The 23,614-nt window shown below is 39.6% G+C and overlaps 1 protein-coding gene across 4 annotated transcripts; it reads left to right on the forward strand.

Annotated features, from left to right (window-relative positions):
• The first annotated feature begins 154 nt into the window (after positions 1-154).
• Positions 155-22,658, forward strand: CLGN (calmegin). Of its 4 annotated transcripts, XM_066549441.1 has the most exons (17): positions 163-325; positions 3,809-3,939; positions 4,571-4,741; positions 5,539-5,609; positions 7,344-7,402; positions 8,499-8,640; positions 8,829-8,910; positions 9,641-9,833; positions 11,638-11,827; positions 12,408-12,521; positions 13,091-13,247; positions 14,106-14,321; positions 15,701-15,820; positions 15,998-16,136; positions 17,999-18,079; positions 20,191-20,318; positions 21,570-22,658. In XM_066549441.1, exons 3-17 carry the CDS (start codon positions 4,580-4,582, stop codon positions 21,642-21,644), a joined length of 1,929 nt encoding a protein of 642 aa, XP_066405538.1. In that variant the 5' UTR covers positions 163-325; positions 3,809-3,939; positions 4,571-4,579; the 3' UTR covers positions 21,645-22,658. The 4 variants fall into 4 exon arrangements, with proteins under 4 accessions (XP_066405541.1, XP_066405540.1, XP_066405538.1 ...); XM_066549444.1 differs by lacking the exons at positions 20,191-20,318; positions 21,570-22,658 and adding an exon at positions 17,586-17,677 and having other exon boundaries at positions 155-325; XM_066549443.1 differs by lacking the exon at positions 17,999-18,079 and having other exon boundaries at positions 158-325.
• The last annotated feature ends 956 nt before the right edge of the window (positions 22,659-23,614 follow it).

A 23,614-nucleotide genomic window follows, 5' to 3' on the forward strand; every position in this document is an offset into this window, starting at 1 on the left:
GCGCGCGCAGCGCCGTGATTGGCCGGCGCGGCACGAGCTGCGGCACCTGCTCCCGCACCCCCGGCAGCGGCGGGGGCGCCGTGCGCCTGCGCGGCCGGGGATGCGCCGGGACCAGCGGCCGGGCCCGGCTCCGGCTCCCGCCGCCGGTAACCGCCCGCCGCGGGCCGGGCAGCGCCGGGACCGCCGCCGGTAACCGCCCGCCGCGGGCCGGGCAGCGCCGGGACCGTCGCCGATAAACGCCCGCCGTGGGAGGAGCGGCGTCGCGGTGCTTGGTAACCAGGCCGGGGGAAGCGGCGGCCGCCCTGTCCCGCCGTGGCGGCGGGAGGTGCGTGTGGGTCCCGGGGGCGCGGGGAGGGGAGGGTGGCTGCCCTGCTCCGCCTCGCTCTGCTCCGTCCCCGGCGGCGGCGGCTCCCGAGGGCGGCGTGGGGAGCTGGGTGGAGGCGCCGCCGGGCAGGGTCCCGGAGCTCGCCCCGTCTCCGAGGCGGGCGGGAGAAGCGCCGTCGCGGCCTTCGTTCTCCCTTGGCGGTATCCCCCAAAGCAGGTTCGTGTTGGGTGCTGCAGAAGGCCGGGTGGCCGTTTGGCCCTAAGGTCTGTTTTTTAAAATCGGGAAATGAGGTCGTCCTGAAGGGTTTAGTGGAGCTCGCTGTAGCAGCAGAATACCTCGAGGCGCCAGCGGGAGTGCAGCATTGCGGCTGGAGCACCTGCTGAACTCCACGTTCGGCATCCCTGCCAGCGCAGCGTGCTCAACATCGCAGGTAAAGGGAGGCAGGTACAGTTTTCACACCCAATAAAGGAGAAATTTCAAGTTGTGTAAGTGTTCTTGCATGTGTTTGATCGAGCAGTTACAGCTGGATGTTGTCTTATGTCAGGTTGATGCCAATGTAGGAGAATAGGGGAGGAATAAAGCAGCTAATGGGTACCGATGGAAGAAGGGGTGTGTGGAAAAATCTTCCACTTTTTGTGGCCCTGGATAGAATTGATGTTTGGCCCTATGACAAGCCCATGTGTTGATACTGGATGCAGGAGCTTTGGACTTCAGGGTGAGAGCGGCTGTCTTATTATTCCCTTTCTGCTTGAGAATCCAGTACTCCCGGAGTTGCATGGAGAAGGCATGACAGTTTTAAAAGTCCAGAACAGTGTTAGTGATCTAGAAGATCCTGAGCTTTTACTTGGTTCTACAGCAGTTGGAATAATGATGCCAGTAACTTACTGGCACGCACACAGTGTGCAGAACACCGTGGTACAGAGGTGCAAAGGTGGACCCGTCTGCACCATGCAACCCAAATCACATCATTCGGGTGGGAAGGGATGCCAGAAGGGCTCTCCTGACCTGCTGCTCACAACAGGGGCAGCCCTGAGGCTGGTCCAGCTTGCTTTAGGTTTTTTTCTGGACAGTCTTGGAAAACCCCAGGGACTGAGGCTAGGCCGCCTGTGTTGGTGCTTATCTGTCCTCGTGGGGAAAAACATTCTGATCTCCAGTCAGACCATGTTTACAGCTTATGCCCTTGTCTTTTATAGATGCTAATCTGTGTCTCAGGAAGAGCAGCTTGTTACTTTAGGTGCAATATTGTGCTGATGTTGCAGCACCGTTGCTGGTCCCTGGAGCATGCCTTGCAATAGTACTGCTGGCTTAAGTGTCCTGCTGATGTGCAGCTGTGCCGTGGTTGCCCATGGCAAAAGGTGCCCAAGTTATGCCAAATGTATGTTTAAAATTACAGTCTGAACTTAGATACATTGACAAGACTGCTAGTAGACATGTCTGGTGTTTTGTGAGAGCCACAGGCTCTTCCAATTTGCTTTGTTTTGCTGAGGAAGTGATAACAGTGAGAATCCTTTTGGCTTACTTTCTTTGCCACCTTGTAAATAGAGTAAGAAAAGTTTGTTAGTCTTCATGTGTTAATTAGGGAAATTCAGTAGGTTTTAAAGATAATTAAATGTGTAGTGTGAACTTCTGTTTTGAGACCAGAATCTCATTGGCTTAGCTGAAAGATTTATTTTATATTCTAAGACTTTAGTGTAGCAGAGTTCATAAAAATGAAAGATGTCATGGGCTGGCTAAAACCATGTTTGCCTGGCAGCCGAGCGGTAACTGTAATTTGTCCTGAAAACATATTTCAGCATTTCTGGAATTATTTTAAAAGTAGATCAAATGGTCGAAGGTTAAAATGCACCTTTTCTCCTTGAAGGAAGAAGTAAGAGATCCAATTGAAAGTTGAAGGAAATTAGGGAAGTCCTAGGTAGGATCAGGGGGTAGTGATAACATTCAGTGGGAACAAAGTGAAAGCATCAGAAACTCTGGAAGGGAGCTGTTTGCAAAGGTGAGTACTAGTGTGTCTTTTGGGTGCCCAGGTTAGTCTGTGTATGGCACCGAAGTGAATGGGGCTAATTAGAGTAAAATCACAGCTATGTAAGTGGAAAGCATTTTGGATCATACACAAACACACCTGGGTGTACTGGAAGAGAAAGTTGTACCCCTCATTCTGCTTCAGGAGTAGCAGAGACCACGTGCATGACGAGCTAGCGAAGGTAAGGTAGGCAAGCTGCATGCTAAAAATGCAGGTCTGATACTTGGTTAGTATTTAACTCTTTAGCTAGGAGCTGAGGAGCCCAGAAGGTATTGATAGGGAGTTCTTTGAGTGCTTGTCCTAACATGGTGGTTAAGGACCAAGAAAATGGGGTTGGTAAAACTGAGACTCCTCAGACAAAGGTGTTCAAAAATACACCCTAAGGTTAAATGGTCACCTCTGCTAAACTCAGTGACTTTAGATCTTCTGGGTGAGATTATTTTAAGTTCTAGAACTGCTAAGGAGGTCTATGAACTAACACTATCTCTAGTTTTAACCTAAAAATAATAAAAAAAGGCAAATACAAAACACTAGTAAAATTGGCAGATGACTATTGAAATGTATCACCTGAGGAACCACAGACTCACCATCTTCAAGCAAGGTTGTAAAGTCCCACAGAGAACAGCAGGAATTGTGGTTAGTGGTGGGGGAGAAAAAAAAGAATGGTAACACGATTAATGTAGTTTTGTGGAAAATAGGTGTTAGTCCCCCAAAAAAGAGCTTTTGATTATTTCCTAGTATTGACGTAGTACTGGTGTGTGAAACAATTCTTTATGGTAATCTTGTGGTTTATGTATGTCCTGGCTCTAGGTATAATCAGTGCAGTTAATGTTAAATTAATAGATGGTAAAAGAAATAAAGCCCTGATACTGTTTGATCTCTATATGTGTTGCTTGATTTTTAACACTTGCAAGTGTTAAAAAATGAATGATGAAGTAATTATTGGTGCAGTTCCAGTGTTTGAATTGCTTACCACATTTGATAAAGCCAGGAAGAAGGAAGGAAAGAAAGAGACTCAGACTTTGAGTATAAGATAGTATCTATAATTGCTGGGACATTTAGAGTTGTAGTGGTAAACAATCTAATCTCTAGGGAGTGATGATGTGACTGAGAGGGTGGCTGCTCTCTCAGGTGCAAAAGGCACCTCAGCACCAGAGCTTTGAATATAACTAGTAGTGGCTGCAAGTAATGCAAGGCTTGAACATGTCTTAAAATAGCAAAATAAATACCAGCGTTTATTTAAGCTTACTGTGAATATAAATCAGTAAGAAACAAGTGATAAATACCTGTGCAGAGGTGTCTAGAATCTGTCTTCATACTGTTTACAAATTCAGACAAAAATAATTTCAAAAAACTGTGTTTTTTGCAAGACCTTTGAGGAAACTGTCGTAGGCATTTTTGACACTGCACTTCCACAAACCACTGGCTACTCTGACATAAAATTGGATTTGTCTATCTTCCAGATGTGAAGCCAAAAATACCGGGCAACCATCATTTCACAGCGGATCAGATTGACAGGCTGGGGCAATTGACTGCTATTGACATTCCTTCTTCTACAGCTGAAAGATTTTCAGGTTTCCCTGATATTAGTAAGGTATTTGCATTTAAGCTTAAACTCTTGTTCTACCTAACTTCAACTTGAAAATTACTGGATAATAGTTTCAGAAAATATTTTCTGTTTAAAATCATCTTACACTGTCTTGTGGCACTCAGCCAGGATACACTCTGCACTCATCTAAATGTAGTCATTGGAAGTACGGGCAAATGCAATTCTGGCAGCAGATAATAATGTATTCTAAATCTATAATTTAATTTTTCCTAATGAAAGGGATGTTAGTTATTGCTGCATTATAGAGACTGATTCAATTTAATTACTTGTTCAGGTTGTTTATGAATAAGAAGAATAAAAGCAGTCTTGCTTAGTTGTTAAAAAGCATACATATTGCAGTCAGATTCATGCTAGGTTTGGCCAGGGAAAGGAACAGGCTATGAGCACTTCCATAGGGAAAACAGGAGGGGAAAGAAGTTTGAGTCAGGGCTCAGTAATAAAAAGACCTTCAAAAAAGCAAGTTAAGACAATATTATAGTGACAACACTTTTTGAGAGTCATTTCACATTATTTTAATGTTTTTTTTCTCTTTTAGATAAAATCTGGGGTAAAATTGAAATAATACTCATAATATCATTGAAATTATATTTAAATTCTAAAGCTTTCAATTCTGCAGATAACCAAGATGCACTTCCAGTGGGACTGGCTGTGCTTGGGTGTCCTGATAATTAGCTCAGTGACTGCAGGAATGGAAAAGGAAGAAAATCTGGATGCAGATGTTGAAGTGGAGAATTTTGACAAGCAGTCCCAAGAAGCTGATGTTGACAGAGATAAATCTTCTCTAGAGGTAAGATGACAGAAGTCTCTAGTTCAAGCTGCTTAAGTACAAGTTGCATAGTTATAACTAGAGCAAGTTAATCTGGGTTTGACAACTGAGTGCGTCTCAGGTATGGCAGTCTGAGTTTTTCACTTGCTGTATGTGACATATAAGGCCAAGTTAAAGAATGACTCTCTTATGCCCAAGTGTAAAATCTCCTGCCTGTGGTCAGTAGTCATGAAAAAGGTTGTTCTTCAATCTAGGTACAGGACCTTTTGTTGCAAGTCCTAACATGACGCTTGTCAAGTAGTAAATGGAAAGCACCTTGGTCTCGCTGAGACTTTGACTTTAGAGCAGTTTCTTGACTTCATCAGTCACAGCTGCCTTTTGACAGTCTTTATTGTAAGAGAATCTGTATGCTGTTCTTCAAAATAGATGTAGGCAACAGATGGCAAAACAGAAGAATGGAAAACATACAAAGAGAGCAACATGGAGAAGCAGGTTTGGTGCGGGTTCAGAGAAATTTTTGGGGTTTTGTTTCACAGAAGATGGAACAAAGCTTTTTTGGGGTGTTGTTTCACAGACGATGTAACAAAGCTTTAGTTATGAGATTTGAACAGAGGAAGCAAATTTTAAAGGTCAGAGATAGGAAACTGCTCGGTGTTGGAGGGATGCACACAAACTCTTGAACTGTGGCTGGGGGAGAAGTGGTTTTGTGCTGCTAGGTATTTCTCATGAACTATATCTGTTGTTCTGCCTGGGTGGATTACTTCTGGGGATAGCAGAGTGTATTTCAGTTGTAATTGATGTTGGGATGTGTGTCTTAGGTTGTGTACCAGACTCCAAAGCCAACTGGGGAAGTGTATTTTACAGAAACCTTTGATGAAGGATTGTCGGGGTAAGTTGATGTCTTAAAATGATACACTTGTACTTTCAGCAGTTTCACTTACACTGGCAGGACTTATTTGGTATTCATTTTTCTGCTACTCTCTTTATAAAAACTATTTTTATGGGGATTAGAATTGGGAAGACTATGAAGGCTTGCTCCTAATACATCATAATGTTAAGCTGGACACTTAACATTTCAGATATATTACTTTTTGTGTGTTTTAAGGAAGCTTTTAATAAACTCTGGATTTGTGGACATGAAGAAAAATAACCTAAAGATTTGGGTTTGACTAGCTGAGAGGTCAAGTGCCATTACATTGCGGTGGCAAACTCTTTCTTTCCACATGATCTTAGGTATGTGTCAGTTCTAAATGTTAAGTGCAAAAGCAGCACCTGTGATGGCAGAAAAAAATATTAGATAGAAGAGGTGATAATGGTTGTTAAAAAAAACCAAACAAACAAACCACTGAAATCCTTGATTAACAGATGCAAAGATTTAACTGGGGTACTTGCATGCTATCATTCATCCAAGTTTCTAGGTTTTTTGAGAACTCTTCAAAGATTAGTTTGTCTTTCTACTAAATCTCATGTTCCAAGTTTTAGCTGCAATGCCTGGGACTTTTTGGTCTAGCTTTGCATAATTTATGTAAGACTAAGGAGTATGAAAGCAAGATTTGTGAGAAAGCAAGCTGCCTTTCTTCCCTGAAGTGTGGAAAAGACTATATATAAACTGACTAGGTAAGAACAGAGTAGCTTTTTTGAGAATGGGCCTTGAAATTTTTTTCACATGGCTTGTAGAGATGTTTTATGTCCTCGCTGGTCTCTCGCCTGGTAGGCCGAGGATCTAGTTTGCTATTTATGCTGTGAAGCTTTTCCAGCATCTCTGTTCACAGTGAACAAATGTGACTGCAATGCAAGCAGAAAAGAGTAAGTATTCATCCCTGTTTGACTCTATGCAGAGCGAAGTTCAGGAAGAATGAGAACAGTTCTTTGCAGAATAAATTGTTAGCATGTGTTCCTGTGGCTGATAGAATAAGGAGTTGAGCATATTCCTGTGCATGGCTCCAGAGAGAGCTGCTGTCTGTCCAGATGAGGGGGGACTGCCCTTGGCTTTGTTCCCTTTGCAGAGGAACACCTTGTGTGGGGACTGTGCCCAGCCTGTGATAGCCTTGATGAGGTGACCAAGTGTGTCTTGCTCACAGAATCCACATCAGGCCTGGGTTTGCCCTGTCGGGTCTCCTGTGTGCAGTACACTTGGCGTCTTGCTTTTGTCCCTTTTGTCCTCTGCTCTGTGTGGGTGCTGGTACTGTCAGATCAAGTTAAGGTTCATGTGGCTGATTGCTTTTTCTTTCCTATTGAAAGGTGTTATTTCCTCTATTGAAGGTATTATACTTGAAACTTGCTATTTTCAGTGCGTTTTTTACATTAAATGCATATTACATTCTGCCAAACTGAACTTGTGGATAGAACTCAAGTTTATTCAGAATTAACTAATTCAGGAATTTAATTACTTTAGACTTTTGTCTATTCATTTACATATTTAGGAAGTATTTTGAAATGCTTTATTAGACTATTCTCCCTTAATTTTTCTTTGCATGTTCTTAGAGCTACATGCAGTTCCATGATGCTGACTCAAAATCACTGTTACAGGTTCACAGCCTAGAAACAAAAGCTTTTTTCCTTTGTTTGTTAAATAATACAGCTTTGCCTAGATAGATCAATGACCAGTACAATTTTTTTTTAGGTGGGTGTTGTCTGTAACTCTGAAAGAAGACATGGATGATAATGTTGCTAAATATGATGGTAAGCAACTTTAATGGTTGCCTCCACTGTGTAGTTTATGATGTTCTGTTCCCTTTTGAGAAATAATTATTTCTTTGAGAAATAACACAGAAACTTGTCTTTGAATGTATAGATGGCATAGGTCAAAATGTTAGTTTGTATCATGACTGTTATCCTGAAACTGTTAAATGTTGCTCATTGAGTTATTTAGTGTGAAGATAACTTCTTTTTTTTATCATTCCAACAATGTATTGCCATGGATGATACTAGAATACCCTTTGCAAACTGAATATTTAATCCTGTTTATGAGTACTGTTTATTTAGAACTGTTTTCTCTGAAATCCTGTGAGAGAGACTTATCACTTGAATTGCAGTTATTAAATAGTTTTCTAAAGCATTGGGTTCCTTTTTGCTCCATCTGTCCTACTAGTGATTCATGGAATGGTCTCTTGGTATAGCCTCTGAAACAAGAAAATTAAAATAGATTTTTCCAAGTAGGGTATTTTGTGCTGTGTTCTTTACTGGAAAAAAACCCCACTGCATCTTGTCCTGTTCATCTCTGAGAAAATGTAACTGCCCTTTTAGAAGCTATCTTGTTCTTTGGTTATTGGACATGGGTGTATTTATCCCAAACTTGGAGGATGTATAAATAGAAAATCTTCTATTTTCGAAGCTGTAGGATTGTTTTGGACCAAATCTGATAATTCCTGGAAAGACTTTGGGGAGGAGGAGGGAACTTCATCTACCCTGTGATTAGATTTGACTCAAGAGATTTTAATTTTATGTAAGCAGAAAAAAGTACTGATGCAGTGACTCATGTCTTTTATGTGATGATGGTAGAAGTAAATTTAAAATCTGGAGAAATATTTTGTTCCTCAAAATAGCCATTGTAGGATACCACAACCTAAAGATAGAGATCTACAGTAATAAAGTTTACTTATTGATTTTTGTAAATTTGAGAATAACAAGAAATAACATCTTTGTCATCAGATGCCAACGTTTCTGCCCTATTTTGACAGCTAGGCTTTATTTGTTACTAACTCTTTACTTTGAGCAAGGCTGTGATTTGTTTCTTCAGACTGCATTTTTTCAAAGACTTTGTGCATGTGTGTTTTAGGAAGATGGGAAGTAGAAGAGCTGAAGGAAAATGCAATGCCTGGAGACAGAGGATTAGTGTTAAAATCAGTGGCCAAGTATCATGCAATATCAGCAATGTTAACAAAAGCATTTGTTTTTGATGATAAACCTTTGATTGTTCAGTAAGTATTCCTTCAGATTTTTTATTTGGTGTTTATTAGTAAGTTAAAACATTTTGCTAACATAGAAGTGTTTTGACAGTAGGTACTAATATGCAGTCTGAATACATTCTTAATTAGAACTGCAGATTAGCAGTTATTTCTTATTTTTCTGCTACTCAGCAAGTTGTTCTCCCTTTCTCTTTGCCCAGATACGAAGTGAATTTTCAAAAAGGCATTGACTGTGGTGGTGCATATATTAAACTTCTCTCCAGTAGCAATGACTTGAATCTGGTATGTCCTTTGCTCAATATTTGCTATCAGTTGTTCATGGGAGGGACAGCTTGGTTCTGCATGGGTGGTGTCTGCTATGCAGGACAGAGGACTTTGGTGTACATTTAGTATGACTTTGTGAATTAATAGAAGCCAGAGGATCTTAACTCATAACTTGTGAAACAATTTTACTGCTCAGCACATGCATATTACTGTGTATTCCAAACACAGAAAACATAGATAGTTTAAAGATGCTGACATAACTTTGTAATGCAACATACTCTGAAGGAGAAGAACTATATCTGATGTGTTCAGGGTGGTTTGTTGCTGTTACTTGATGTGGAGAGAAAAAGGTACTTATAAAACACTGGCTATTAATATCCTTGGGTTTACCCTTACTGGAAAAGACAATTGTTATGAAGAAGAGTAACTAGTTCCCTTCCATCTTGTAGTGTAATGTTTGTAGAGGGAAAGAGATACTTGAGTGTTTTGATTTGTAACAGGCATTCCTACTTAACCTAAGGAGCAAGTGTAAATATAAATGTGTTCATCTTCCTTGAAGAGACTGAGAGTCCCTTCCCTGGAGATAGAGAACTCCAGAGGACTTGAATTCCTTTCATGATTTACCCTACCATTTTTCATTTACCTTTTACAGATAGGTGACTATGCTCTGCACCAAGAAAAAGAGGGACCAAAAGTGACGTAATAAAATGTCCAGTATATCACATGCTCAGCTTTCTTGCTTCTACAGGAATACTTTTTTGACAAAACACCTTACACAATTATGTTTGGACCAGATAAATGTGGAGAGGATTACAAACTACATTTCATCTTCAGACATAAGAATCCTAAAACTGGAGAATATGATGAAAAACATGCTGAACGTCCTGATGTAGACCTAAAAAAATTCTATTTGGACAAGAAGACACATCTGTATACTCTTGGTATTGTTCCATTCTTTAAAATGGAATTCCAATTCTTATATTGGAAAGGAGAGATGAAAAATGTGCTTTTGTCTGCTGAAGCTTTGTAACTGAGTCTTGGTTTGTTTGTAATAGCTTGTTAATTCTGAGTGGTGGTTGCTTAATGATTTGGGTTAAAGGGTTTAATGACAGGGCTTAACTGCAGGACATAAAGCAGCTTTCAGATGCTACTGCTTAATATTCAGTTATAGCAAGAACTTATCAGCCCTGCCTAACCTTTACTAATAAATGCCCTCAGTATTCATTATAATAAAACTATTTTTACTGGGGAAGATGGTAAAATGTCCAACAGCCCAATATTCTGGGAAGGTGTCAGAGTTCAGAGGAATTGAGTTAAGTCTCTTTTCCACATGTTAAGAGTTCTCCCCAGCCCCTGCATCTGAAGCAGTGTGCACAAACAGGTCAGCACAGACTCTGAAGTGAATGGGCATGGGCTGGTTTTAATTCATGGGACAGCTCTTCTTGTACCAGTGAACTGTACAGAGAAATACAAGTTAATTTTAATCCCCTTTTTCTGACTTCTGAAGAAGAAGAGCAGTCAGAATGGCCTAACCTATGGCATGCTGCAAATCCAGCTAAATTGACTGTACTTAGGAACTTGCACTGAGTAGTAATAACAGAAGGCATGTTTGAGTGCTGTGCCATAGGAAAATCATTTAGTGGTTTCTAAAATAGATGGCTGTAGTATGCCACAGCCAACTTTGACTTTTAGGTAGTGGCCTTATCATAATAAAGAAATGCATGCATTCCTGTATTTGGATTGTTTGTTAGAAATTATGAATCAAGGTCCTTGAACTTGAATTGCATTTATTCTGTTATACTTGTTCAAAGAGACTCCATAGAGCTATGTGATTCCAGTGCATTTATGTGACTGATAACAGGAGTTGAAAATTAAAAAAATTTGTGTTTTATCTAAAGGTGATATGGCAGTTTCATTTTTGCATTTATGGATATTTTAATGCTGTGGAAAATTTCAGGGCCATCATTAGCTGTTATCAAACTGTTACAGGACTGTTACTGTGGTTTTCTTAACCTGTTTTTAGAAAACTGTCATGAAAGTAGAATAGTCATTACTGTTACTTAGTAATCTTCATTATGTAAATGGGCAGTTGAATCTGCTATTTAACCAGTGAGCGCACTTAGAGGTGCATATTAGAAATAGATCTGGATGCATCTGGGTACTGAGTGTGACGGTGCTCAGTTCTTGACCTTGGCTTCTCAGTTCCTCACACTTGCTAACATCCAGGAAATCCTCTTCAAATGTGTAAGCTCTTGCAGTGTGGCCTTTGAGGAAAATGGCTTAGAGAGGTTAGAACCTGATAGAAAAAGCTGTTTTGATCCTTCTCCTATGTTACTGGTACAATTCTTGTGTTCCCATGCTTTTAAGTGTGAGGTTATAATTGAGTAGCAGAGAGGCCTTTTGGGATTCTTTTTTCACTGCCTGTGCTTTGGAAGTAAAACCACAGAATTTAGGCCAAGTTGGTAGGGTTTTGAAAAATCTCTTAGAATGTGTTGGGGTGTGTTTCAGCATTTGAATTTTCTTCCAATTCAATCTCTGGGGGCCTGATGCTGGTCCTGCATCCCCTCAAGGGCCATGTTTTGTGTCCAGATGCAGTGCCTGAGTGAGGAGTCCGTCTCCTCTGCTAGTGAGGATCCTGTTTGCTGTTATTTGACTGAGTCTGTGCTTATTCGGTAGTTTTGGTTAAATGTATCTGTAAAATTAAATGGCTACCTTATTTCTTCAATATCAATTTCTTCAATTTAGTGCTAAAACCAGATGATACGTTCGAAATATTAATCGACCAAACGGTTGTCAGTAAAGGAAGTCTTCTTGAGAATATGGTTCCTCCAGTAAATCCTTCCAAAGAAATAGAGGATCCTACTGATAAAAAGCCTGATGATTGGGATGAGAGACCAAAAATACCTGATCCAAATGCTGTCAAACCAGATGACTGGTAAGGGGAGCATTTTCATTTTTACTATGTCTCTTACACGCAGGCTGTTTACTTGAAAGATTTGACTGGTTTTATTTTGAGGTTTGCTAATGACAATTGGAATGCATTTCACTAAAAGCACTGAAGTTTGAAAACATATTTGAGGTGGGCATAAGGAAACAAATAAAATCATTATTTGCTGGTTTTGTGCCCTGCATGGTTGCAAGTAGTAACTAAGCTTGCTACACATGAAGAATGTTTTTTTTCTACCTTTATAGTCCTAATTTACAATGCATTTCTACTTCTGTGTGAGCTACTGTTATGGCAACTCAGGAAGGATAGGGAAACCTCAATGGGAAGACCTGACTGATACTTGCCACTTGATGCCTGCACTTTGTGGACTAAATAGCACTGTAAAATAATGTCAATATAATCCAGATATTTCTAAGCAGATAATTGTATGGGTAATGCTCATGATCAGCGAGTCCAATTCTGTCATGTTTTTGGAACTCATCCCTTTGATGCCAGTTGCAGTCCTCTGAACAGAGCATTGTTCCAAAGCCAGGCTGCTTTATTTTGTAACACAAGTCTGTCATTGAAGGGATGAAGATGAACCTGCCAAAATAGAAGATCCTGATGCTGTTAAGCCTGAGGGGTGGCTTGATGATGAACCACAGTATGTTCCAGACCCTAATGCAAAAAAACCCAAGGACTGGTAAGTGCAGATTGGTGATGTGTTGTGCACATAAGACTGTTCCCTGTGGGAGATTATTAGTTGTGGAAGTCAGTTCAAATCTCATTGTCTTTTGAGGCACTAAGTTGGAATGTGTAAGGAATGGTCAAATGTTTGTTTGTGTGGGGGACTGCTTCTATAAAAAGATGAACTTGTCATTGCCTTGTGTTTTCTGAAGATACATGAGTGAAAACAGCTTATGAAGGTCCCCTTTGAAAGAATTTGCTACAGTTTAAGTGGATAGCTTAAAATCATAGTGTAAGTCTTGAAGGGATCTCTAAGCATTCTGGGTAGAAGTCTTTCAAGCTGTCTGCAGAGGCAGTCATGTCATTGAAGTCAGAAATGCTGTGGTAGTTTTTAACATGTGACCTTTAAGTAAAAATGTGTAGCACCCCTTAAAAAAAAAAGTTTATACTGTTGGGTGAAGTTCTTTGAGCTGGTCAGAGTTCTGAGGTTGTTAGAACAATACACTAGACCCTAACTGGAGACTGCCAGGGTTTGATAGCTGGCTGATCTTGAAGCAGTTGTTTGGAATTGCTTTTTCTCTCTAGGGATGAAGAAATGGATGGGGAGTGGGAAGCCCCTCAGATCCGTAATGCCAAATGTGAGAGTGCCCCTGGTTGTGGAGAGTGGGTGCGTCCCATGAAGAATAACCCCAAGTATAAAGGAAAATGGAGAGCACCTATGATAGACAATCCTAACTATCAGGTAATAGGCCGATTGTTGGGCGTGGCTAAAAGATACAGAGTCAGCAGAGCAAGCAAGTCAAAGTACTATATTTACTTAGGCTTTTCTGCAGTGTATTTATTTTGTGGAATGAGTCTGAATACCCTCACTAATTTGAGGTTTTTTTGCTTTTAATTTACTTTTTTTTCCCTGAAGTATACTGGGAAACAGTAATGCTTCTTGTATTAAAACAACTTAGCTGTTTAAAGTTGCCCTTTGTACAATTTTCATTGATACCATTTATTCAGTATGGCCTTCAGAACTGTATTCTGAATTACATTAGGGTTTTAAATGTGAGTCTGTTGAATTAGTCTTTTTTTAATATTAACAAATGAGGCCTTTCAGCAAGCAGATGGCCTTGCTAGTTCAAGGAAGCTTCAATTTTGGATAATTAAAGTCTCATCCTCCCCTCCAAATATAAGAGGTAATCAACTGGATATTAAAGAGAGTTACTTTGTATTAGTTATGGGAGTACTTGAAATTGATGTCTCAGAGGGTAAGATCCTAAGCAGGTTTGCAAACAGAATTGGCTCTAATTTGCACAGGTACCATAAGGCTGAATTTTCCTTTCCTAACGTTTTCTCTAATGCTTTTGGTTAGAGTCAGTTATTACTGTAACCTCTACAGTAAAAAAGAGAAAATTATTTAGGAGGTCTTCCCTAAACGATGAAAATTGAGACCCATTTGCCAAAATCCTACAGGCTACTTCCAGTTCTGTCTTAGATTCAAGTCTACTGCTTGTCCTTTAAAAGAAAGGTTCTTATTATCTGGTAATCTCTTTGAGAAGTTGTTCCTTTGGTGAGTTATAGGTACTGTGCTTATGTTTGTTTCCATTAACAGGGAATCTGGAGCCCTCGGAAAATACCAAACCCAGACTATTTTGAAGATCTTCACCCATTCAAGATGACTGCTGTCAGTGCTATTGGTTTAGAACTCTGGTCTATGACATCTGATATCTACTTTGATAACTTCATCATCTGTTCAGAAAAAGAAGTAGCAGATCGCTGGGCAGCAGATAGCTGGGGCTTGAAGAAATTAGTCGCAAGTGCTAATGAGGTATAAATTTTGCTATGTTCTTGATAGTAGAAAGTAGTAACAAAGCTGTGCTTTTGCAAGAATTTTCTGTCCATGCTGACTGAGTATTAATTTGTCTGCAATTAATAATTATGCTGAGTAACTGCTAGGTTTTCTGTCTTGTAGTTTGGCCTCTTACCTTTCCCAGATGAAGATGTTCTTGAGGTTAAAAGGGTACTGCATTTCACTTAAACACCTAGTGAGAAATTAACTTCCTCTGAAGCCTTCTGCTGTTGACATTGATATTAGAAATCCAGTACCTGACAGCAAGTGCAAGAATGAAGGCTGAGTTATATTCCAAGTAACTCCTGCCCCTTGCCCCCTGTTTTTCCTTAGAGTTATATCCATGATGTATATTCATGCTTTTGATACTTCCTTCCCATTTGGCATCATTAGTCTAGTGTTGGTTTCTGTTCAGTCACTTTAGGCCTTTGGCTGTTTAGGTGTGTTTCTATGTGGGCACGCACATTTTGTTTGTGTAGGGTGCTTTGGCAGCTTTGCTCTCTGCTTCCCTGTGCTGTGGGCTGGATCTGCCCTGCCCTATGGGATCATGGGCCCCGCCTGCACTCCTGTTTCTGTTTAACAGGCCTCTGTTCTCTTTGATTCAATGGCAACAGCAGGCTACTGTTCTGGGGGGAAACAATGGGCTGGTGGCCAATGTGGCCAATTGTGTACAGCTGCTGTTTGTCACAGAGTGAGCAAGTAGCAACAGCATATCTGTCCATGCAGGCAGGAGAGCTGTCTCTTCACACAACCTTGCCCTTTTCCAAAATATTGGGGTTGTGTCTGAACCTGTATCCATACCTGTATGCACAGTGGCAAAAAAAATTCCTTTGAGTCCCCTTGTTGCGTTGTGCCTCTCAAACTTGGTTAGTGGCTGATGCACCTCTTACAGAGATGCACCAGGCACTTGCCTGAGAGTCTCTATAAATCAGAGCTGTGCTGGGAGGACAGCTTACTCCCTGAATAATTGGCTGCCAAAGGAGAGAAGGTCATAGTACAAGTGGAGCCAGCATTTCTCCTCTGGAACTGCTGCTCTCAGGCTCTTGATGCTTTGGGAGCTTTCAGCTGAGTTGGTCCAGTGTGCAGGTATTACTTTACAAAGCTGAGTTGTGGCTGGTCTGGTGTGTTTTGAGTTCTACGTCTGTTCCTTCTTACTCAACACCTGCCATTTATTTGCGATTTGTAGAGTTGTTGCTTTACCAGTACTGAAATGCATGATTGCTGTAGTCATTAAAAAGCAAAGGTCAAGAAGGGTTTTGGACAACATAAATGTATACAGTATACTTCATAAAATTATTTAAGTGTAGAGAGGGATATGAATACAGTTCTTTTAATTTAATATTTTTTTTTAAACACAGCCTGGTATGTTTAGTCAGTTGGTGACTGCTGCAGAAGAACACCCATGGCTCTGGGTTCTTTACATCTTGACTTTAGCTCTCCCTGTTGGTCTAACGGTGTTGTTCTGCTGGCCAGGAAAGGTTAGTGAAATTTACTATATTTTTATTTGCTTTTATTCTTACTACTTGATTTGGAAACTCTTGAGCATCTGTGCAATAATGTGCCCTTTTAATATGCCATTGGTATGACTTAGCTTACAGTGCCTGTTTAATTCTTAACTGGAGTTGAAATGTAAATACGTTTTTAATTTGTTGTAGAAATCAGATGAATATATTGCCTTCAAAAAGCCTGATGTATCTAAGCAAATTACAAAGGGAAAACTAAAAGAGGAGACAGAGGAGTTTGAAGATGATGAACTAGAAGAGGAAAAAGAAAATGAAGATACTGATGAAGATGGTAAGATGAGTAAGAGTGTGTCAGCTTGCAGTTGGGTTCAAGACGTGAATAGAGCTAGTTCATGGATTGCATTGCCAATAATCACTATCTGTTTTCTTAGACTATGTGACATGTGCCTTGCTCTGAGCCTTTTTTTTGTCTTTGCTAACTTGCATTAAGTGGCATCCTGTGGCTAATAGGTCTGATAAGTATACTCAGAAAGTAAGGCTCTACTCAGCATTTCTTCACTTGGAAGAAATAAACATGCTTCCAACACCTCTTTTTTTATCTTTGTAGACAGTGATACATAGGTTGTCCCTTGTAAATATTTCAAAATATTGCATATATTAAACACCTTTTAATTATTCAGGTATTAGTACCTGAAGCAGTTAAAGTCACATTATTCTTTAATGTGTGTCTGGAATAGCTATAAGTCTCCTAACATAAATTTGCTTACACCTCTCTGGGAGGGTTCTGCTATTCTGTTGGTCAGTGATTTGAGTTATTCTTGTTAAAAGTTGAGAATACAGTAGGCTTGAAATACTGAAGTCTGCAGCTTCCTTCATGTTGCTTTTTAGTGGCCTATTTGCACACCTGCAGAGGTGTGTCCTGCTGCCCAGGGAGAAATTGATGGCTCAGTAGGTTGAGCTGTACTCCAGCATCCAAGGATAAAATGATCCCATGTTACTGTATCAAAGATGACTGGCTGCTACTCAGCTGTAACTTTGAGGTGCTGTTAGCATTTCCCTGTGTCTATATAGAGAATAAAAATCAAGGCACCTGACTTCCCATGTGTTACCTTGACTTCGATGAGAACATTTTTAGCTTCAGAGTTCTGTAAGATTCTGCCTCGTACTTCAGTCTTCCTTGGTGAGAACCAAGTAAGTGACAAGGGACTAGCATGGATAGGGACATAGCAGACATTGATGTTTTGGTGGGGTCTTTGTCTTGGTGCTGACATCTCTTGGTATTGCTGACTGAAATTTGGTGGGTTTTGTCTGTCTTTGCACCATGTTCCGTGAGTGTAGATGGCTTCTGTGTGTGCAGGAGACATCACTCATCATCAGCAGTTCCCATGCCATTCCTGACAGAATTGAGTACATATTTGCCACACCAAACTTAGTCCATTTGCCTTGCTATTGGAGAGCCTTATCAAGGCACTTAATTATTCTGGTAATGCTACGTACGTTCTTTACTTAAAATTAAATACCTACATTAAATTGTAGGTATGTGATTTCAGTGTTGTACCTTCCTACATTGTCCTTTTAATCTTACTCTACTCAACCTGTTCTTTGCTCCTGAATTGCAGACTCTGTTTTTTTCTACCCAGTCTTGATGCAAATCACAGTTTGTACGTAATATTCTGCAGTTGCAAGGCTGCCGTTCCTCAGTTCCAATATTCAGTTAATTTATTGAATTACAACACATCACTTAATAAATAATACCCTAAAATGTGTGTTTCAATGTTAGAAATAAGGCCCGGGCAATTGCAGAGGAACACTGTTCAGCTCCTACAGCTTTCTTAAATTGTGCTTGGAACAGCTGTTCATGGTGTTGCAAAGGTAGGTTCTATTTTAGACTGTTACTTTTAGTTACTAAACAGAACACACAGTAAAACTAACCTAGCTCGCTTTTTTGTGACTAATCCAGGGTTTTCAAATCAATTCTAGGCTTCAGAGGGAAGGATTACGCTTTACTGTCATATGTCTTCATGGTTTCTGGCTTTAAGAAGAATTGCTTAGCTTCCCTCAGCTTCCTGCCACCTTTTACATTTGCTAGTTGAAATCTTCCCTTTTTTTTTCTATTGCTCTTTTGCCTCTTGGTGTCAGAAAGCATTAGAGAATTTGTCTTCTGCCTCCTTTTCCTCATTGTTTTTGCTACAGAGAGAAGAGAAATGGAGGAGACAAAAAGAGAACTAATCAAGGATAATACAGAGAAGATGGGAAGGGAGGCTTCTGTTTCAGGTACTGGGAAAGGGAAGCAATTTGGGCCAGGACTCTCAAGTGGGTCTCTCCTATCTGTTTTCTTCCCTCTGCTTCCTTGTTGATGGTAGAACTTCAGGCTGGTGGATGCCAGCTTCCATCAGGTCCAAATGCAAGTTTCCTCTGAGATTTCTCTCTGTGGTATCCATAGTCATAAATATTTTCTACTAGTATCTTTCTCTCCTTAGGTTTTTTACCTTTTTTTATGATTTTGTTCCTTCATAGTCATTACCTCCTCCTCTGTTTTTTTTTTTTTTTTTTTGGAGTTGAAGGCAATGGGGTTTTGAGCTGTGGAATACTGAGTGACTCCAAATCCACATTGTATTTTGGGACCATTTAAAAGAGAAAGCAAAAGGAAGTGCGGCACAACAGCAAATTTTAGATACACTTGACAGTTTCTTTAACACCAGCGACAATGAGTTGCTGCCAGAGTATTTCTTGGAGGGCGTTGTCCATGGGCTTTACTGCTTTATTTTCTTCTGTGTTAATTTTCGTGGCATTGTCTATTTGTCTGCTTTGTCTCCTTACTTTCTTTGACATGTAGCAAGATATTGCAGGAAGTAAAAAAATGTTGCCACAGAACGGAATTTCAGGGGCGCAGTCTGAACCTTATTTGTCAAGTTCTACATTTATTTTTGTGAAATAATGCTTCAATTGCTATATGGTTCAATTAAAAATAATAATTTTAAGTAGTATAGTTTTCCAATTTTGGGTTCTATAGCTTCTGATACCTGAAGTACTTTTTTGGGAAGGTTTTTTCACTTCTATTGAAATCTGCACTTGTGGGAGGAGCTGGATTTGCATCATTTATCATTTCCAATCTCTTTTTTAGCATATGACCAAAGGCTTTGTGAATTTCTGCCAAGCTCTTGTATTAAGGGCCGATTTTTAGGACTGAGATCTTTGTCGGTATCTTTCTGAAACATGATCTTCATTATTGGGTCATATTTCTCCTTTTGGTAATGGAGAGACATAGTACACATGAACCAGGTATACTGACATATAGCAAAACTGACTTCTTAGTTCACAACAAGTAGTGAAGCTCTGTTTGGCCCAATTTACAGCTATATTGCAGACAAAGTTGTTGGGACTTTTACAGTACAAAGATTGGACTTGCTCAATTTCAGACAGAAGTCTCTAATATTTTAACAAATGAGGTATTTCTAGCTTTTCATCACCAAGAATGAGGAGAGGCATGTCTGGTACGTGACTACATTCTTAATTTGTCTGGATACTTTTGGTTCAGTTTAATTCAGATGCAACAGTAAGAATTTGGTGTGGGTACAGATATTTGGTATTTGTTTTTGGTTTTTTCCTATTTTTTTTCACACCTGAGCAGTGCTTATGACATGTGGGTGTGACCTGACAAGGGCTGCTTCACTGCTGTTTTTAAGTAGGCCACTGGCAGGCTGTTAAGTTGCAAAATGCCAACGAATATCCTTTCTGTCAGATTTAAGTTTTGTTTACTCTTGATATTTTACCGAATACTGGTAGTGCAGTAGTGTAGTGCAAGCTGGACCTACTTTGAATGAGCTGAGGGGAGTACAGTGCTTTTCTGGCGAGTTTCTGCATTGCAAAAATGCACAAGAAGGGTGGAAATAACAAGCTGCTTATCCCTCAAACAAAACAGGATGTCCGAAGAATTCCCTGCTGAAAAGGGGAAGTACCCTTAGGATGTAGGTGTCTCCCATGCTGCATGACTGATAAATGCAGTATTTTACTTCCCCATCTAAATCATAATTTGGTCAGTTGTCCTGTTTTGGACTCTGCTCTCAAAACTGTCCAATACAATAGCTAGTTTTAAAGTAAATCAAGTCCTTTCAAGTCAGTAACAAGTCTGAAGACAGTATGGACTATTATGAAAAGAGGCAAAGTTGGGGCTGTTAAAATTGGTTATTAAATCTGGCAGTTAGCACTTTCTACTAATTCATGAGAGTTCTACTCTTTATCCCAGAGATGTTTTTATGGGTTATTCTAAACAAGCAGTTCATGCTAGGACTGAAATTGGCTCATTTTCCTTACTGGTATGCCTGGATGTAGTATATTATAGTAATATGGTTCTGTTCATGAAGTAAAATTAACTTCTTGTGCAGAAGGTGAAGGTGGTGAAGATATTTATGATGATGAAGAAGAAAATGGAGTTCCAGATGGACAAGAAAATCAAGTTCCAGATGGAAGTCAAGAAGGTGATTGGTCAAATAAATCGGATTCGGAAGATGAGGTAAGTTTGCCTTTTTCCCTGCTTTCTCCTTGCCATTGTCTGACATTGTACTTCCAACTAAACTCAGATGCCTACAGATGTTTTTCTTCTGTTGAGCCATAAAACAAATTGTGAGGGAGAAATCTGCTTTTCTTTGAATTTGACACCTCAAATGCTCTGCATAAATACAGGTATGGTATAGAAGTGGTCAGGCAGCTACCTAAATGTGAAATATTTTTACAGGGATGTAGCTTTTAACAGATTATTAAATTAATTGCAAGCCTTGAGAATTTGCATGTTGCAGCAGATTGGTCAGTTTTCATTGTGCTCCTCAACTGATAGCACATGTTTACAACTGAATAGCCTTTTCCCAAGACCTAGAAAAACCTTAATCTTTTCAGTTACGTTTTGGGGTTTTTTATTCCAAAATAAGGTGTTAAGCCAAATGACAATACTGGTTTTGAACACAGCATCTGCAGTTTTATTTTTCTTGTGCAAAATAATCCAGTCAGCCAGATATTTTAACAAATTATTTTCATAAAATATCATTGTATAATGGAATTTATGCTTTTCTTGTTTGTCAGCTACTCATTACTCTTTCATTTAGAAACTGCTCATGTCTGGAACACTTTAGATCCACCCGTTGATAATCTTGTGCTTGTCACTCCTTAAATGAGTGACTATGCAGGTTAAGGAAGTTGTTTAAAATGTAATGTTAACTCCTTTTCATGTACAGCTCTTGTAGGAAACTGTACCTTGCATGAGGTTGCGTTGTTTCAGCACTGAAAGGCTTTGTTAATGACCCCTCATTCTGTACTTTATCTTGTTCCTCTAAGAAGTTTTCTTTTCCTTGTACACCACATCTGATTTAAGGACAGTTTGCTCTATTTGTAGCTCTCCAAAGGGAACAGTTAAAATGTTTTAAATTCATCTTGCTTCAGAAGCGGAAATAACATTAGCAAAAGGTTTTCTTTAAGGAAGTTGGTAAATTAATTTAGAAGTCACTGCTTTTAAACCAGCAAAGACACAGGCAAAACCAAGTTTGTGACATCAGTTTAAACATACAGCTCTCTTTTCTGAATATAGAAATGAAAGTTCTCTACCCACTTTATTAATCATTACATTAGTAGTGTGGAAGCAATGTCCCATCACTTAAGTGCTGCATTTAGTGATAAAATGGCTGGGGAATTCAGGAGGAGGAATAACATAGTGTGCCAGTTTGAAGAATTAAAATGAGTTTCAAATGTTAATGCTGAACTTGTTTTTTCCCAGAAGAGAGAAGCTGATGAAGGAATGGGAGATGGTCCGCTGAAATCAGTGCGCAAAAGAAGAGTACGGAAGGACTGAGTTCTTTGCAGCTGCTGTTTGCAGCTCTAGAGACAGTGCTGGTAACTTCTGGTGTGCCGCTTCAGTGGGCCTGGCCAATTGCTGAGCTTGGATGGGAAAAGGAGGGGCTCGTTGCTGTACCACCTCCTCGTTTAGTTCTCTGTCAGCCATCCTGAACTTCCTCTATTAACCATCCCAAACTTCCTCCATTCCCCTTTTTTAAGGATAAATGCTATCTGTGAAGAGTTAGCTGGTATTTCAAATTCCAAATAAAAGGGAAATTACAAGCTGACCAACTGATTTTTAGGTGAAGATTCTTAAGAAGATTTGAAGTTTCTTAGAAATTAGTATTAGTTGGAGATAAACTTACTCTAAATATTTTTTTAAATAAATGCATTACAATGCTTTTGTAGCTCTAGCACAGAATAAGCCGTTTACAGTTTTCAGCTTCAAGAAGATGGTAGTATAGATGTAGCATCTATAGCAGTTCACATTGCTGTGAGGAAAGGTAGGATTTTCTGTGCAGAGCTAAATGCAATAATTGTTTTTGTATGATGATTTTGTGCTAGGAACGATTTTTATTGTAAATTATTTATTTTAGTTGATCTTGTTAGATGGGTGGTCACCTGTTCACTTTAGGCATTGGTTGCAGTAATTTATTTTCAAGATGTATTTTAAAACAGAATACAAGTGGTAATTGATGTGATTTGTTTTACTCTAGAATGCAGGTATAAAATCTGCAGGCCGTATACAGATGATTTTTTCAAACTTTTATAGATCCCATGTTCCAAACCAGAGTGGTATAACCTGTTTATAGAATACTTGCTAAGTGTATATTGTCACCTAAAACTATTTATTAATTCTTGCTTAATATGAAATACATTAATATAGATAAGAATTTTTGATGGATTAAGTTTTTTACGATGTGAGTAACTTGGGTATTCTCTTAGTTTAAATAAACTGCTTATTGTAAAGAAATCTTGTTTCATTGAAGTTCAGCTGTATATTAAACAATAAAATTTCAGTCACCAGAAACCTCTTGCTGCTTGGCAGCTGCTTGTAGTAGTAGTAGAATGTGTAAATGCTAGCAAAAGTAGTCCTACATTACAAAGAAAGTAGAAATACATTAATGCATAAGGCATCTAACAGATTGTCTTGTCCCTGTCATAAAAGTTGTCTGCTTTAAAAAGAAGTATTTTCACAGCAGGTTCCACAAGTCTCTAAGAAATGCTTAACCCTAATGAAGAAGCCACTGTCCTCAAGTTCAAAAGTTCATTATACGGGACTTGTATTTGGTGTGGATTACATGGAAATGTCTCTAGGTTTTGGTTTAATTTGGGGCTTTTTGTGTCTTTTTTTAAGTTTATTGCAAGTTCCCATCTCTTTATTAAGGGCCTCCATGCAAAAGGTAGGATGTCAAGACTCCAGGTTACCCCTCAGCAGTAGACAGGAGCCCTTAGCAGTGTAGAACCCTGCTGACAGCAGTTCCTGTGAGCTGTCGGGGCTCACTCACCTTTTACATGAAGTAGATCATTTCAACATGAATTATAGCATTTCAGCTCACCTTTTCAATGAGTTATGTCTGATACAAGTCCTTTGGCATTCTCACAGCATTTGGGTGTCCTGGGGGTCTGGTTTGTTTGTTTTCTTAGGGGTTTTGGAGGGTTTTTTTCTCTGATATGTGATAGTTACTATGTTTTTTTTGATGTGATTTAGTTAGTCCAGGGATTGGTCACCCTGTGAGGGATGCTCGTCTTCCCTTAGGGTTTTGAATTTCAAGTTCCCATAAAGTCTTGGTTGATGCCACATCAGCTTTTATCACCTAGAATCTAGTGATAGCCTACATCCTTCTGCACATCAGCTTACTTGGATCTAGATTTATGCTGGTAATTAGAGCAGAAATACCAGACATGTTGAGGATTTAAGGCTCTAAGGGTAGAAAGCCAAGCAAAAGGGCAACCAACCCCTGTCCATTGATGCAATGCAACAAT

This window comes from Molothrus aeneus, chromosome 4 (genome assembly GCF_037042795.1).
Source record: "Molothrus aeneus isolate 106 chromosome 4, BPBGC_Maene_1.0, whole genome shotgun sequence".
Taxonomy (NCBI): domain Eukaryota; kingdom Metazoa; phylum Chordata; class Aves; order Passeriformes; family Icteridae; genus Molothrus; species Molothrus aeneus.

Excerpts from the sequence above, each read along its gene's own strand:
- CLGN (XM_066549441.1), top strand. The coding sequence starts at position 4,580 with ATGCACTTCCAGTGGGACTGGCTGTGCTTGGGTGTCCTGATAATTAGC. Across the intron at positions 8,641-8,828 it reads GATAAACCTTTGATTGTTCA|ATACGAAGTGAATTTTCAAA; the intron begins GTAAGTATTCCT and ends CTCTTTGCCCAG. Across the intron at positions 12,522-13,090 it reads GCAAAAAAACCCAAGGACTG|GGATGAAGAAATGGATGGGG; the intron begins GTAAGTGCAGAT and ends TTTTCTCTCTAG.